Below are 14,218 nucleotides of genomic sequence, written 5' to 3'. Positions count from 1 at the left end.
CATTTATTGCCTGCTCAAACTCACCAGGCATTGCTTCAGGTGAAAGTAATGGAGATGCAGGCAGCTGCAGAGCAGCAGGGGAGCACCCTGGAGAAAACAGCCAGTACTGCCAAATCCAGCCATATAATGATTGTTACAGCAAGCCTTAACCCTTTTTGAGCAGTGTATCAATGCTTTGTTTTGTGGTGCCCTCTGCAGGCAGTAATGGCCACGAGTTCATGTTCCTGTTGAAGGGCCATGAGGACCTGAGGCAGGATGAGAGAGTCATGCAGCTGTTCGGTCTGGTCAACACACTGCTGGCTAACGACCCTGCGTCCTTGCGCAAGAATCTCAGGTAGACACACAGTGATGTACACACACACAGACTCTGAGTTACAGTGCATTTTACGCATGCCTTGAGCACACACACATGCATACTCTCACAGTGGTGAACAAATAAAGTTGTGAAAAACAAAATGACTGAAACCTTGACCACTAATTGTGCGGGGTTTTTTGTCGTCTTGGCTGTGTGTTGCATTCAACAGCATTCAGCGCTACGCCGTGATCCCCCTGTCCACCAACTCAGGCCTGATTGGCTGGGTGCCCCACTGTGACACCCTGCACGCCCTCATCAGAGACTACAGGGAGAAGAAAAAAATTTTGCTCAACATTGAACATCGCATCATGCTCAGGGTGAGGAACCACTGAATGTTTCAACTTCCTGCATTTTAATAACTGAAACAGGCTGAATACGCATTTCCTGCCTACATATGTTTATTAGAGCATAGTTGTATCTGTTTCAGTCAGTTAACTCACCTAGCAAAATTACAATGTTAAAAACAATTATATTCCTGGGATGGATTTTAATATGCTATCATATGTTATTAAATACATATTTATGTGTAAATGAGGCTCATAGTCTCATTCATGAAATAAAAAAACATATAAAACATCCATACTAAAAACTAAATAGATCCATCAATGCTGAGGAAGCATCTGTTTTCAGTGATTATATTGATGAATCCCAGTCACTCTTTAATGAAAACACATTTACGGCTCCTTAATTGTCACAGATTAACTACATATCTCTGCATCAGAATGCCTAATTAGTCAAAGGAGAACATACACACATTCATAATGTCCCTACCTCACTAAAATGTCACTACAGGAAGTGAAAGTGACTCAGATGACAGATCAGGGCTGAGACAGAGCAGGTTAAGACCCTGACATGTGCTGTGCAAAAAGCTTACAGAGAGTGGCTTGATTGAAAACTGTACATTGAAAATGGCACCACAGCCACCCATTAAGCCAACAAGGCTACGGGAGAAGGACAGGGCTTAAGTTCAAGTCTCATTGGTCCACAATAGGATGATGACTTCAACATGAGTCATTGGTCAACAGGATAAAAAACAACTGGCCTTGTGAGACTGTAATTAGACAAGCAGGTAAGTCACTCCCAACCCCCTGTCAGTTGTCAACTAATGAAAAAAAAAAAAGATGATTCAGTCATCAACTGAAAAACAGGCTTTTTGTTTTGTGAACTGCATATTTTTAAAGAAGCCTGCTAAATAGCTAGTTTCATCAGGAATAGTGAAAACTGAACAACCTGTGTGGAGTTGGAGTCTCATACAGGGTCTAATTTCACTCAGATATGACAACAAATGAATGGAAATTGCACTGTTCACATATTTTCTTCTGCTGGCTTGTTTTATATTATACTGATTTTATTTTGTACTTACTAATGCTCTTTGAGTTATTAATGATGTGTTACATTCAGTTTAAGCCTTCTAAATGGCAAGATATTAAGTTGACCAGTCAATCAGTCAGGCTATTAATCAGTTTTAGATGAGGAAGATGGGAGAGTGAGACAATGATAGATTGCATTAATTTGCTTATTTACAGCTCTAACTCAAGTTTTGCAGGGACCTCCAACCTGCAGTAATAAAATAGACAAACGGAGGACGCCTACTCTGGCGATGTTTGAGGGTGAGAGGTGTACAAACACGCAGGAGACAGGGAAAGGGAGATCCGTGTGGGCACATGAGACCCTCAGAAAGAGGAGACTAGTAGCCTGTAACAAGGCCTATTTTAGGATGACTCGGGTACAGTTTGTTACAGTCTCCGGACAATCCAAGCAACTGTAAACTTCCGTCAGCACAACTGAGAGCCTGTCTCTCCATTCATTTGATTGGACAATGGAAAAAAAACGCAAATGACGTCGGACGTTTTTCTGCCTAGGACGCATAAACAGCGCGCAGAACGCTCACTGCCAATAGAATACAATTTAAAAAACGGTGCCTCTCACTGCATAAAACGCGTTCTGTCTGATCCGGACCTTACTGTAGTGGGACCTGCTTACACCCAGTTTCTAGTTTTCCATGACCTGAAACAGACTTAATCATTTGAATGTGTTTTTCAATGAACATGAGAATAATGAAATTTGTAATGATAATGATGTAAGATCTGCTGTGAAGAAAGTGGGGACATTTTTAACATTATCAATCGTCTTGGTGTTGGAGACCCTTGTTGAAAATCATCATTATCCTTTTAATACATTCCTGGAGCTCTTCCATTCACTTTTACTTTAAATGTTGCCTTTTTCCAGTACTCTGTGGTGGCTTTCCAAAATGGCACTGAAAAAGTGAAGCACTTTGCATTTAACTTGTCTAAACTCACAGTATGGTATTTTTTCATTTGTGCTTTGTGTATTTCAGATGGCTCCAGACTACGACCACCTGACACTGATGGAGAAGGTGGAGGTGTTTGAGCACGCCGTCAACAACACGGCCGGAGACGACCTTGCCAAGCTCTTGTGGCTCAAGAGCCCCAGCTCTGAGGTGAGATGCTCTGCTTTTTACTCTGTCAGCACAGGGAAGAGTGAGTGAGAGTATCCTCACATTTCAGTGGTTCTGGGCTATTTTAAGAGTGGTCAGTTATAGTAAAGACAACATACACATCTATAAATTAAGATTTTCCAAGTGGCTGGACTAGCAGTGATTTTTGAAAGGTTTTCATTTGTTGGCAGAAACATAGTGAGGACAGGGAAAATGTATCCAGTCTCTAACTTCTGTATAGATGATGTAATACGGTAGTAGTGAAATAAAACTGTTGTTTTCCTGGAAGAGTCAGTTTTCTGGGTTGTGTGTCCTACTTTCAAACCACTGACTTCGCAGGACTTAACAAATTCATTTTTAGTGCCTTGTGTACCTGATGTTCTGCATGTTCAGCTGTCTGGAAAGATGTATCAGGCAGTTGCCAGAGATTTGTGTGCTATTTCCACACTGTCATGCTCTAATGTTGAGAACCAGAAGAGCTCTCATAATGCAGATGTTATTTCTCCTCCAGGTTTGGTTCGACAGGAGGACCAATTACACCCGCTCTCTGGCTGTGATGTCCATGGTGGGCTACATCCTGGGACTGGGTGACAGGTGATTTTCTCAGCCAAAAGGTTGAAGTCTTGCATTATTGTGATCAGATTGTTAAAATAGTGAGAATAACAATTATCACACAACATAAATATGGAGATGTTGTTTATATTCTCTAGGCATCCATCCAATTTGATGTTGGACCGGTTAAGTGGCAAGATCCTCCACATTGACTTTGGAGACTGTTTTGAGGTGAAAGGAGATTTTCTTTCAATACATTATCCAGAGATGATTTTTTTAATGTGTCTGAGACTGACCCTCATGACAACCTTCAGGTCGCCATGACCCGAGAGAAGTTCCCTGAAAAGATCCCGTTCAGACTGACGAGGATGCTAACCAACGCTATGGAGGTATGCAACCAGTGCGGTCTGTGGCTTAAAGCAAGGAAGGAAGCATGTTTGCTTCAGCTTGGAAAGAAAAAACTCTGTCAAGAGATATCCAAGTATTTAATTCATATTAAAGCCATAAACACTCCTCTAATGGACATAACCCGAATCCTGTTTGAGCTTCTCTCAAGTATGCAGTGTTTAATCAGAATACACATCTCACTGGGCCTTTTATTTAATGAGCAAAGAAGTAAAGTAATTACAAATTAAATAAAATTCAATTTTGTAAGATGCCTAAGTTGTATCGTCTCAAATAACTGGAGTTAAATATATGATCTCTTTAAAGTACAAGCATAAGACAGAAACTTAATCTTTGGATGTTGTGAAAGGTTTGTTTCCATCTGCAAAGTTTGTGTCTGATTGTGTGCCAGGTGACAGGTTTGGACGGTAACTACCGGATCACCTGCCACACAGTGATGGAGGTGCTGAGGGAGCACCGGGACAGCGTCATGGCTGTGCTGGAGGCCTTCGTCTATGACCCACTGCTCAACTGGAGGCTCATGGACAGTAAGAGATCATCAACTGTTCACATTAAGTGCATTCAGTGTGGTCTTTTAAAGTTTCAGTAAACAGATGCATTACGGGTTGCAAACTGAAATGACCATGCCAGCATAAAAAAATAACAACAAACTGGATGTGAATTGGAACTGGAAGTTCAGCCCAGAAAAATAAAGCTGTGAGGGTCAATGCAAATGACTCCACTTGGAGTAGAAACTCCTTTTTGTGGTGGTTGGGAGTGGGGAGGATTAAATTTAATTTAAGTGGGCTAAAAAGTGCAAATGTTAAGTTCAACAAAGTGAATAAATATCTCTGGCATACTCTCAACTAATAAAAAAAATAATAATGATAATAATAATAAAGGAACAGTTGAAACCATCAAAGTTTCAAGAAATTATACAAAAAATGTTACTTGCAGGGACTGTAGGGTGCATTAGCCCATTAGTGTTTTCTGCATTTTCTATACATTTTTTATACTTCACATTAGTGCAAACATTTTTAGCATTGTCACAGGAGGGCCTTAGTTAAAATAAAGGAAACAACTTTTGAGTGCTTAGGTATATAATATCTGAGAGACAATTTGTAAAATCTATATTTTTTAGAGAATATCAAAGCCTTAACTACTTTTAAAAGTTAAAAAGAGCTTATTTTTCTGCATTTAAAAAGGTCAGGATAATGCTTCTGCTTCCTGTGTGATGGATGAAAAATAGAATATAGTGTACTACATAGTAAAAAAAAAAAAATGAAAGGAGTAATTCTCATGTCAAGAAAAAAGAAAATACTTGTGCTCACACACGTTACCTGTTACACCTACAGCAAACACCAAAGGCACCAAGCGTTCCCGCACCAGGACCGACTCATACACTGCAGGACAGTCAGTGGGTGAGTCTACAGTACAAACTGACCAAAACTGCTTTAATAATGTAAGAACATGTTTAAATCTGTGACTGTGGTTTCCTCTGCAGAGGCGCTTGAGGGAATAGACCTTGGAGAGACCACACACAAGAAACCAGGGACCACAGTGCCTGAATCCATTCACTCCTTTAGTGAGTTACCAGCTCATTCTGTCTTTCCATGATTTTTTGTTGTTGTAGAACCCTTTCATTTGTTTTACCACAACAATACCAAGCTCTCTTGCTTTCATAAATTATCGGTGGTACTGCTGTGCTATTGAAACCCAGAACTTGAGTCCACTTGGATTTCCTTCAGCTGCAGAGACACAGTGTAGTGCCCTTGAATTCACTTTTTCTTAGGTTGCTTGTAGTTGATGCCTGCCTGTTGGTGTTTTTTTAGTTGGAGACGGCTTGGTACAACCTGAGGCACTCAACAAGAAAGCCATTCAGATTATCAACAGAGTGAGAGACAAACTTACAGGTAAGTTCTGCAGCACTTAACGAGCACTACAGACCTAGATATTAAAGAGGTCATATTATGCTCATTTTCAGGTTCATCGTTTTATTTATGGGTTGTACCAGAACAGGTTTACATGGTTTTATTTTCAAAAAACACCATATTTTTGTCATACAGCATATTGCTGTGTTGAACGCTCCATTTTAGCCATGGAGTGATGCATCTCATCTCTACAAGATCTTTGTTGAGAGTTGCACATGCACAGTTCCTCGTTAAGGATTACTAGCCAAGTAGAAGCAGAGTAGGGCGGGTCCTGAAAAGCCGGTAGACACGGCTTCTGTTCAACTGGATATATCCCCTTACCAGCTTAGAGTTTCAGAGTGGTGAGTTTTTAATCTGCCTGGAGGACAGCTAGTGTTTGGAAGGTAGAGGAGAGGCAGCAGGCGGATGTCTTGTCACTGTGGTGCTGCTAGGCGAACATTATGAAGCGTGTTTTCCTTTGACATCACAAGAAAGGGGAAGTAAAGGCTGGACTACAAACGAGCTGTTTTCAGGCAGTTCAGAGCAGAGTTTTCTGTGGGAGATGGGAACTCCCTTTGGGCTGGACTTTTCACTTTGCAAACCTATTACATGCACAAATATATACAGATATATAACTGAATAAAGGAGAGGGAAAAAGCCAAAAAGCAGAATATGACATCTTTAAGAAAAGGGTCAAAACTCTAGACAGCTTTTGTACTAGTATTTTTTCCCCAACAAGTTTCTGGCGGAAATACACATTCATCAGGTCTCTTACTGTACACATCATGTAAGCAAAGCTGAATTTCTTTCTTTGTTGTGAAATAAGTTCATGGTAAAAAAAAATGTGTTACAGTTGCTCAAAAAAGTGCAACGCTTTAGTGCAGAAATGCTGTTAAAAAAAAAAAAATTAGACTCATACATTATTTTCTTCAATCACATTATTAGACTTTTGGCTAACCCACTGCATTTATCTGTAGAGGAAAGGTCTTGCCAGATCTTAAACAATCCTAATAATATCTGGGTGTCGTTCATTAAAGTCCTTAAAATCAGAAAAAGTTCAAGCCTCACCAGATTGAATTTCCTGCTAAAGGTCTGGTGTTTTGACGAGAGTTTGTTCTCTGCAGGTCGAGACTTTTCTCATGATGAGACACTGGATGTGCCAACACAAGTGGAGCTCCTCATCAAGCAAGCCACATCACACGAAAACCTGTGCCAGTGCTACATTGGATGGTCAGTACTGCGGCTTGAGCCTTTTTTTGGTTTTTATGTGGTGTTTGCATTTGACATTTGTGCTGTATAATTTATTTAGACCAGGCAAGAAGAAGAAATCCATTTTAGCTGACCTAAATTATAGTTATGTAAGTTGACTGCATACGTCACAAGAAGTATTATCAAGTCAGCTTTTTTTTTCTTTGAAATTGTATTTTGTTTGTTGTTCTTTGCATGAGGGTTGCTTATGACAACCCCATCTACAGATCATGCAGTGGTTTTTGCACATTTGTGTAATGTATTACTTCATCACTGCTGTACAGTAGATGAAGCAGAATGAGATAGGTGACGATACATTGCTTTGCTTAAGTGAATCTTTACTTTTTCTGGCTTCAGGTGTCCATTTTGGTGAAGAACTGTCTTCGGCAGCCAAGGCTACACATGACACTGGTAAACCAAGAAGAAACACTTCACTCAAATATCCTCTGAAAATGTTATTTAAGCCACAGTGGAGAGCCTTTGAGAAAGATTTTTTGTTATTGTTGTAGAACGACTTGAGTTTCCAGCGCCATGTTTTAAGTTTATGACAAGGTATCTCAAGAGCTCAGTCTGATGATGATGATTTAACTCAAAATGTTGTCATTGCTTCAAATGACTTTCCTTGCTTTTAACACATTACTTGCTAAAAGCTTTCTACAGTGGCCATATTGTAATAATTTATGACATTTCTTACTTTACACAATGTATGCTTCTTAGAAACCCACCAGTCCGTTGTATAATTGTGGAATAATGTGAGCATTTTCAATAACATGGACTCCCTTTTACTAACTTAAACATTCTTTAAAGTTTAATTCATGACAAGATGTGCGTAAAATTGGATTTGCGATGATCATAATGTACTGTATGGGCATCTGTGTGCCATTAAACCTTGTACAGATACAACTGTGACTGCGCTGTATTCATTTGACAGTACAGGTTGTTGCCCCTGACCTTGTCACATCACTAGTTGTTAAATAGAAAGGGCCAAAATATGGTGCAAAATTAAAAGATCTTGTCTTTTTGTCATCAGCTAAGTTTTCTATTAAAAGGCAAGGGTGTACCTCTCCCCTTTTTTTTCCACGAGCGCCCACAGAGGGCACTCTGACTCCTAATAAGATCCTTCTCCTCCATCTTCTCAGGAAATACTTGGGGAGAGGATGCACTCAGCCGGCCAGAGATGATAAAAACAGATTCAATTCTCCCCTAAAACCAGAGCAAAACAACAGAAATACTTTGAAGTTTGAATATTTGCCTCCAAATTGAGATAAGATTGCTTGTTCTAACAGCACCTACTGCAGATTTATCCTCTTAAGACCACTGGGAGATGCAGTCATTTACAGCGAATGGAGTACCTGACAGAAATGAAACTGAATCAGATGTAGCAGATTGCAGAGGCAGCAGTGGAGACAACTATTAATTTAGTTTATTGTGCTGTTATCTGTTCAATGCAAGGTAGCTTCTGTTTTACTTGTGCTCATTGCTATTCCCCCTCTTATTTCTCCATTTACTTCTCCCCTGCATTCTCCTCTGAAGGTTAATTACTTATAGATAGTTAAGGATCACAGATCAACAAAAAGCAGCCCATTGATCTCTTCCCTGCCGTGCCTACCTATACAATGTCACGCTCTTTACACAGTGGGACAGAGGCCTGGTGATTATCTGTTCAAATCGATTGATTCCTACTTGTTTTCCCTCGCTTTTTTCTCTTCCTTTTAGTCCTTTACCTTCACTCTTTCACTTTCTTCCCTCCTGCAGCCAAAAGCTCAATATTGAAAATGTGACTTTTCATGGTCTGCACCCCCATTTCTGTTGTTCTTTCTCAGCCGCCTAATTTGTTTGTATTTTTTCAGCCTCTCAAGTCTGTTGAGGGGCAGGCGAGTCAATAGCTCAAGTTAAATAGGCTGCATTGATTGGGAGAGGGATTTAGCTGTTTACCAACTGTGGAAATGGGCTCGGGCCACAGAACATCATGAGTGTCTGCATGGAGCAAGCCCATGGTGACAAATGATACTCATTGGGAGACAATGCCCCTAAATGAGGGATGGTGAAGGGCTTGGTGGCAGAGGCTGAGAATGCAGCAGGCCACGCTCCATCAGGTTGTCACATGATGCTGTCCAGGCCTGGCACCTTGAGCCAAGACATGAGGAATGATGGGATACAGCAACACATTCACAACTATACGCTCCCCACCTGCTAGGATATAAGCATGCTTCTCTTGCCTGTTAGTGTTTCCTCCATCCATGAGCTTGTATTCCTTCACAAGAGCTCCTGTCTGGATGGTATTCCACTTCTATGCACTCTCTTCACCTTCTCACGACCTCTAGAGAAGTGCTAACACGAACCAAAGCCCCCTGTGAGGATGGAGAATACACAACTTTTTTGTCCTAAATCTGTCAACATGAATAGTCAACATTAGTAATAAATGAAATCCACCAGTGTACTTCATGTGACTTTTTTTTTTTTTAAATATATATATTTTTTGGGCCTTTTTTGTGCTTTCATTAAGAGAGCAGTGGATAGCTTTGGAAACGGGATAGAGAGGGGAACGATGCAAGAAAGGGCCGCAGGGTGGACTCGAACCCTGGGCCGCTGCAATAAAGTCTCAGCCTTGTACATGGGGCGTGCGCTCTAGCAGGTGAGCTAATAGTGCAACCTTAGTGACTTTATCTGCAATCCCAATTTTTTGGGTCACTACCCAAGGCGGGTAGACGGGGTTTGGAACATGAATTGACTGGTAAATTGAGAGCTTCACCTTCAGGCTTAACTCCCCCTTCACCTCACGGTATGATTCAATGTCTGCATTATTGCTGACGCTGCACCAATCCACCTGTTGATCTCATGCTCCACCAAAACCCTCACTTTTCAACAAGACCCAGAGATACTTCACTTGGTGCATTAGCTAAAAAGTTGAAAAAATTAGAAGAGAGTAAATACTCATCTCTGTTAGAATATTTATAGTAAACCCCACTAGTTTCCCTTTTCAAAAAGACCAATTAACGAAACCCTTAATATGACCCTGCATTGAGTCAAGCTAGTAGAACATTAGCCAGCCTGGAGGTGACACCATTACTTCGGCTGAATTGGTCAATGAGCAGATTTAGAAGTCAGAGTTCACTGATCACTGTAAAGAATTTCTGTCATAAATGCTGTTGTGTGCCTAGTTTTAAGCTAAAATAATGCTAAAATCAATCCCTACAATGCAACTTGATAGTGTCTATGCATTATCCTCTTCCTGCCTGGTAAACACCCACATCTTTAAAAAAACGCTTTGCAGCACACCTGTCAATTAAAAGTCTCCAAGCTCTTAGTACCAGCTTTAGGAAAGCTCCTCCAAAGCCACAGCAGACATTTTAACATGGTTGTCACTGGCTGAGGAGTACTCAAAATGGATAAACTGATAATGATTTGTAAACTCGGTGGAGTTCCCTTTTTAAGGTCAAGGGTTTGAGGAAATTCAAAGTAAGGCGAAGACTACTTAATGAGGGACACAATTCATTTTCTCGGAGCACAGGTCTTTGCTTCAGCTTGATGGCTGCACACTGGGTCTAATTAAGGTGTCACGAAAATGTATAGCTATTGTAAAAGTGTGCAGATCAGGTGTGAAGGACTAGAGCTGGAGGAGAAACTTGCAGGACTGAAGTTCAGTTAGAAAGAGTTCAGCCCAAGTAAAGTACACATGCAGAGTGCTAGTTGGATATTCCGTCCTTCCAGACTTACTCACCAAGAAATTCTCTGAAACAAAACACTCCTCTGCCCCCCATGGTTATAGGAGCACTTTGTAACTCATACTATACAACCTCCCTCCAACTCTTGCTCTCGAGCATGGCTAACAGCTGTGAAGAGAAAGGCAGAGATAGAGGCGATATTGATGGCCAACCAGAGGAGTTCAATAGCAGGCTCTGGAGTTGTTAAAAGCAGGAGCCAGCAGCCAGGACTCGGGCTGTCTTTGTGCACTGTGGTGTAAACTCGGTATTGATGAACCTGACAGCAGTTTAGCCCGCCTGAGAGATGCTGCTCTCTTAGGATGCTTCAAAGAGGTTCTCCAGCCAGCTTTAGCCTTGTTCACCCTGCCAGTTAATGTTCCCAGACCTGGTGTGTCAGAAATGTATGTGAAAAGATTTTCTGTTTAATTAATTGTCTGTTTGTCAAATGCCAGCAGCAAATAGCGGGACATTTTAAGTAACATGGTGAACATTAAACTCCTGCACAAATACAGAATCGGTAACATATTAGGAGGTCAATGAAACGTTAGCTGCATGAAAAAAAATTACACCTGTTGTAGTCACAGTAACTGTGCTGTAAACACAAATAGAAGCAGGCCAAGGAAGGAAAACTGGGCCAGTTCGAAGTTAAAGCTGCACTGGGCAATTTGCACGTTGGCGGCACCATGAAGTAGTTAACTGTGTCCATTGAAATCAGCAATTGGCACCCAGTACCGTCATGTTTGTGTTGACCAACTCTGCTAGTCTGTGATCCTACCAGAACGTTCAAACTGATGTGTACAGTTTTCTGTTTTTGTTAGAACTGAACATACCTGACAACAAAATTTGACTAAATGGTATGCTGAATCTTTGTGTACTGGATGTAAAGTATATAAAGATATTTTTACATAAAATATTGTTGGTAGTTCAAGTTTAAATCCTATTTTTTGTAATTTCCCTAGCTATGAAATACATGAATATATTGTAATTACAATGTAAACTGCAATGATGGAATGTGAGAGAGCGTGACACTAGAAAAAGGGTAACCATACTCATCATTTACCTTTGTCTGAAAATTCTGCCTCCATCCCAGCGCAGTGGAAGTGAATGAGATTTTGTTGATGTTGCGCTCAGCATTAAAAAATTTATTTAAAACACTCTGGTAGCATCTCTTTTCTGGAACAATGTCCAAGTTAGTGTGGAACATCCACAAAACCTCACTGTCAGCAGTTTTAATAGGGAATAGTTGTTTGGTAGAAAATAGTTGCTCTTTCACAATCACCACCGGCCTCTTTTTTTTCATAACTGTGACACAATTATTATTGTACTTTTTATCCTTTCTGTAGTTGTGGCTTTAACCACATTATGAAATGTGGTTTGCCTGATTTTTGTGACTCCTTGTGGTAGTATAAAATAATACAGTGTGACAGTCAGGATAATGAAGGTATATAGTATGTTGTGTATGCGTATTTCTATTAGTTCATATGTGACAATGGAGTTCAAGCTATAAAGACCCACATTAGAAGAAACCTGTCAAGTTGCAGTTTACATCCATGTCTGTCCAGACCCATACAGTGAGGAAAATAAGTATCTGAACACCCTGCTATTTTGCAAGTTCTCCCACTTAGAAATCATGGAGGGGTCTGAAATTGTCATCGTAGGTGCATGTCCACTGTGAGAGACATGATCTAAAAAAAAACAAAATCCAGAAATCACAATGTATGATTTTTTAACTATTTATTTGTATGATACAGCTGCAAATAAGTATTTGAACACATGTCTATCAGCTAGAATTCTGACTCTCAAAGACCTGTTAGTCTGCCTTCAAAATGTCCACCTCCACTCCATTTATTATCCTAAACTAGATGCACCTGTTTGAGGTTGTTAGCTGCATAAAGACACCTGTCCAGCCCATACAATCAGTAAGAATCCAACTACTAACATGGCCAAGACCAAAGAGCTGTCCAAAGACACTAGAGACAAAGTTGTACACCTCCACAAGGCTGGAAAGGGCTACGGGGAAATTGCCAAGCAGCTTGGTGAAAAAAGGTCCACTGTTGGAGCAATCATTAGAAAATGGAAGAAGCTAAACATGACCGTCAATCTCCCTCGGACTGGGGCTCCATGCAAGATCTCACCTCGTGGGGTCTCAATGATCCTAAGAAAGGTGAGAAATCAGCCCAGAACTACACGGGAGGAGCTGGTCAATGACCTGAAAAGAGCTGGGACCACCGTTTCCAAGGTTACTGTTGGTAATACACTAAGACGTCATGGTTTGAAATCACGCATGGCACGGAAGGTTCCCCTGCTTAAACCAGCACATGTCAAGGCCCGTCTTCAGTTTGCCGATGATCCAGAGGAGTCATGGGAGAAAGTCATGTGGTCAGATGAGACCAAAATAGAACTTTTTGGTCATAATTCCACTAACCGTGTTTGGAGGAAGAAGAATGATGAGTACCATCCCAAGAACACCATCCCTACTGTGAAGCATGGGGGTGGTAGCATCATGCTTTGGGGGTGTTTTTCTGCACATGGGACAGGGCGACTGCACTGTATTAAGGAGAGGATGACCGGGGCCATGTATTGCGAGATTTTGGGGAACAACCTCCTTTCCTCAGTTGGAGCATTGAAGATGGGTCGAGGCTGGGTCTTCCAACATGACAATGACCCGAAGCACACAGCCAGGATAACCAAGGAGCTGCTCTGTAAGAAGCATATCAAGGTTCTGGCGTGGCCTAGCCAGTCTCCAGACCTAAACCCAATAGACAATCTTTGGAGGGAGCTCAAACTCCGTGTTTCTCAGCGACAGCCCAGAAACCTGACTGATCTAGAGAAGTCTGATCTGTGTGGAGGAGTGGGCCAAAATCCCTCCTGCAGTGTGTGCAAACCTGGTGAAAAACTACAGGAAACGTTTGACCTCTGTAATTGCAAACAAAGGCTACTGTACCAAATATTAACATTGATTTTCTCAGGTGTTCAAATACTTATTTGCAGCTGTATCATACAAATAAATAGTTAAAAAATCATACATTGTGATTTCTGGATTATTTTTTTTTTTTAGATTATGTCTCTCACAGTGGACATGCACCTACGATGACAATTTCAGACCCCTCCATGATTTCTAAGTGGGAGAACTTGCAAAATAGCAGGGTGTTCAGATACTTATTTTCCTCACTGTATGGGTCTGGACAGACATGGATGTAAACTGCAACTTGACAGGTTTCTTCTAATGTGGGTCTTTATAGCTTGAACTCCATTGTCAGGATCACAATAGCTGGGTGTTCTCCAACACGTTGTTCGCAGTCATAGGATTGCAATGAAGCTCAAAAATCAGAAGGAGGCAGGAAGTCAACAAGTCATTTTTAAATCACTTTGACTTTTAAAGCAAAAGTGTCACCTATTAAGCATCAACTAACTGTGAAATACGGTCGCAACATCCCCTTCTGTTCCTGAGTTATGGTGTTGAAAAATGACAAAAGGTTTTTTCCACAACATCATGACATCACACTAAATTTGACCTTTTGAGTAAAAAAATGTCACTTCATTGTTGGATCCCATTAAACATCTGTCATATTTGCCACATCACTTCTTGAGTTATGGCCAAAAATGT

At 40.8% G+C, this 14,218-nt stretch overlaps 1 protein-coding gene across 1 annotated transcript in view; it reads left to right on the top strand.

Annotated features, from left to right (window-relative positions):
- The window catches only part of LOC119905919 (serine/threonine-protein kinase mTOR), a 101,920-nt gene extending 94,110 nt beyond the window's left edge, over nt 1-7,810 (top strand). The window contains exons 43-54 of the mRNA XM_038723321.1: nt 199-334; nt 525-672; nt 2,694-2,816; nt 3,325-3,407; nt 3,524-3,596; nt 3,680-3,754; nt 4,162-4,297; nt 5,105-5,170; nt 5,254-5,334; nt 5,582-5,662; nt 6,784-6,889; nt 7,265-7,810. Of these exons, the coding sequence (XP_038579249.1) occupies nt 199-334; nt 525-672; nt 2,694-2,816; nt 3,325-3,407; nt 3,524-3,596; nt 3,680-3,754; nt 4,162-4,297; nt 5,105-5,170; nt 5,254-5,334; nt 5,582-5,662; nt 6,784-6,889; nt 7,265-7,280 (1,124 nt within the window). The 3' untranslated portion in view covers nt 7,281-7,810. The remainder of the gene's footprint in view (nt 1-198; nt 335-524; nt 673-2,693; nt 2,817-3,324; nt 3,408-3,523; nt 3,597-3,679; nt 3,755-4,161; nt 4,298-5,104; nt 5,171-5,253; nt 5,335-5,581; nt 5,663-6,783; nt 6,890-7,264) is intronic.
- The last annotated feature ends 6,408 nt before the right edge of the window (nt 7,811-14,218 follow it).

This window comes from Micropterus salmoides, unplaced genomic scaffold, assembly GCF_014851395.1.
Source record: "Micropterus salmoides isolate LMB-PRFRI ecotype aquatic unplaced genomic scaffold, ASM1485139v1 Ms_hic_scaffold_16, whole genome shotgun sequence".
NCBI lineage: Eukaryota > Metazoa > Chordata > Actinopteri > Centrarchiformes > Centrarchidae > Micropterus > Micropterus salmoides.
This window is presented reverse-complemented; position numbering and strand designations above follow the sequence as displayed.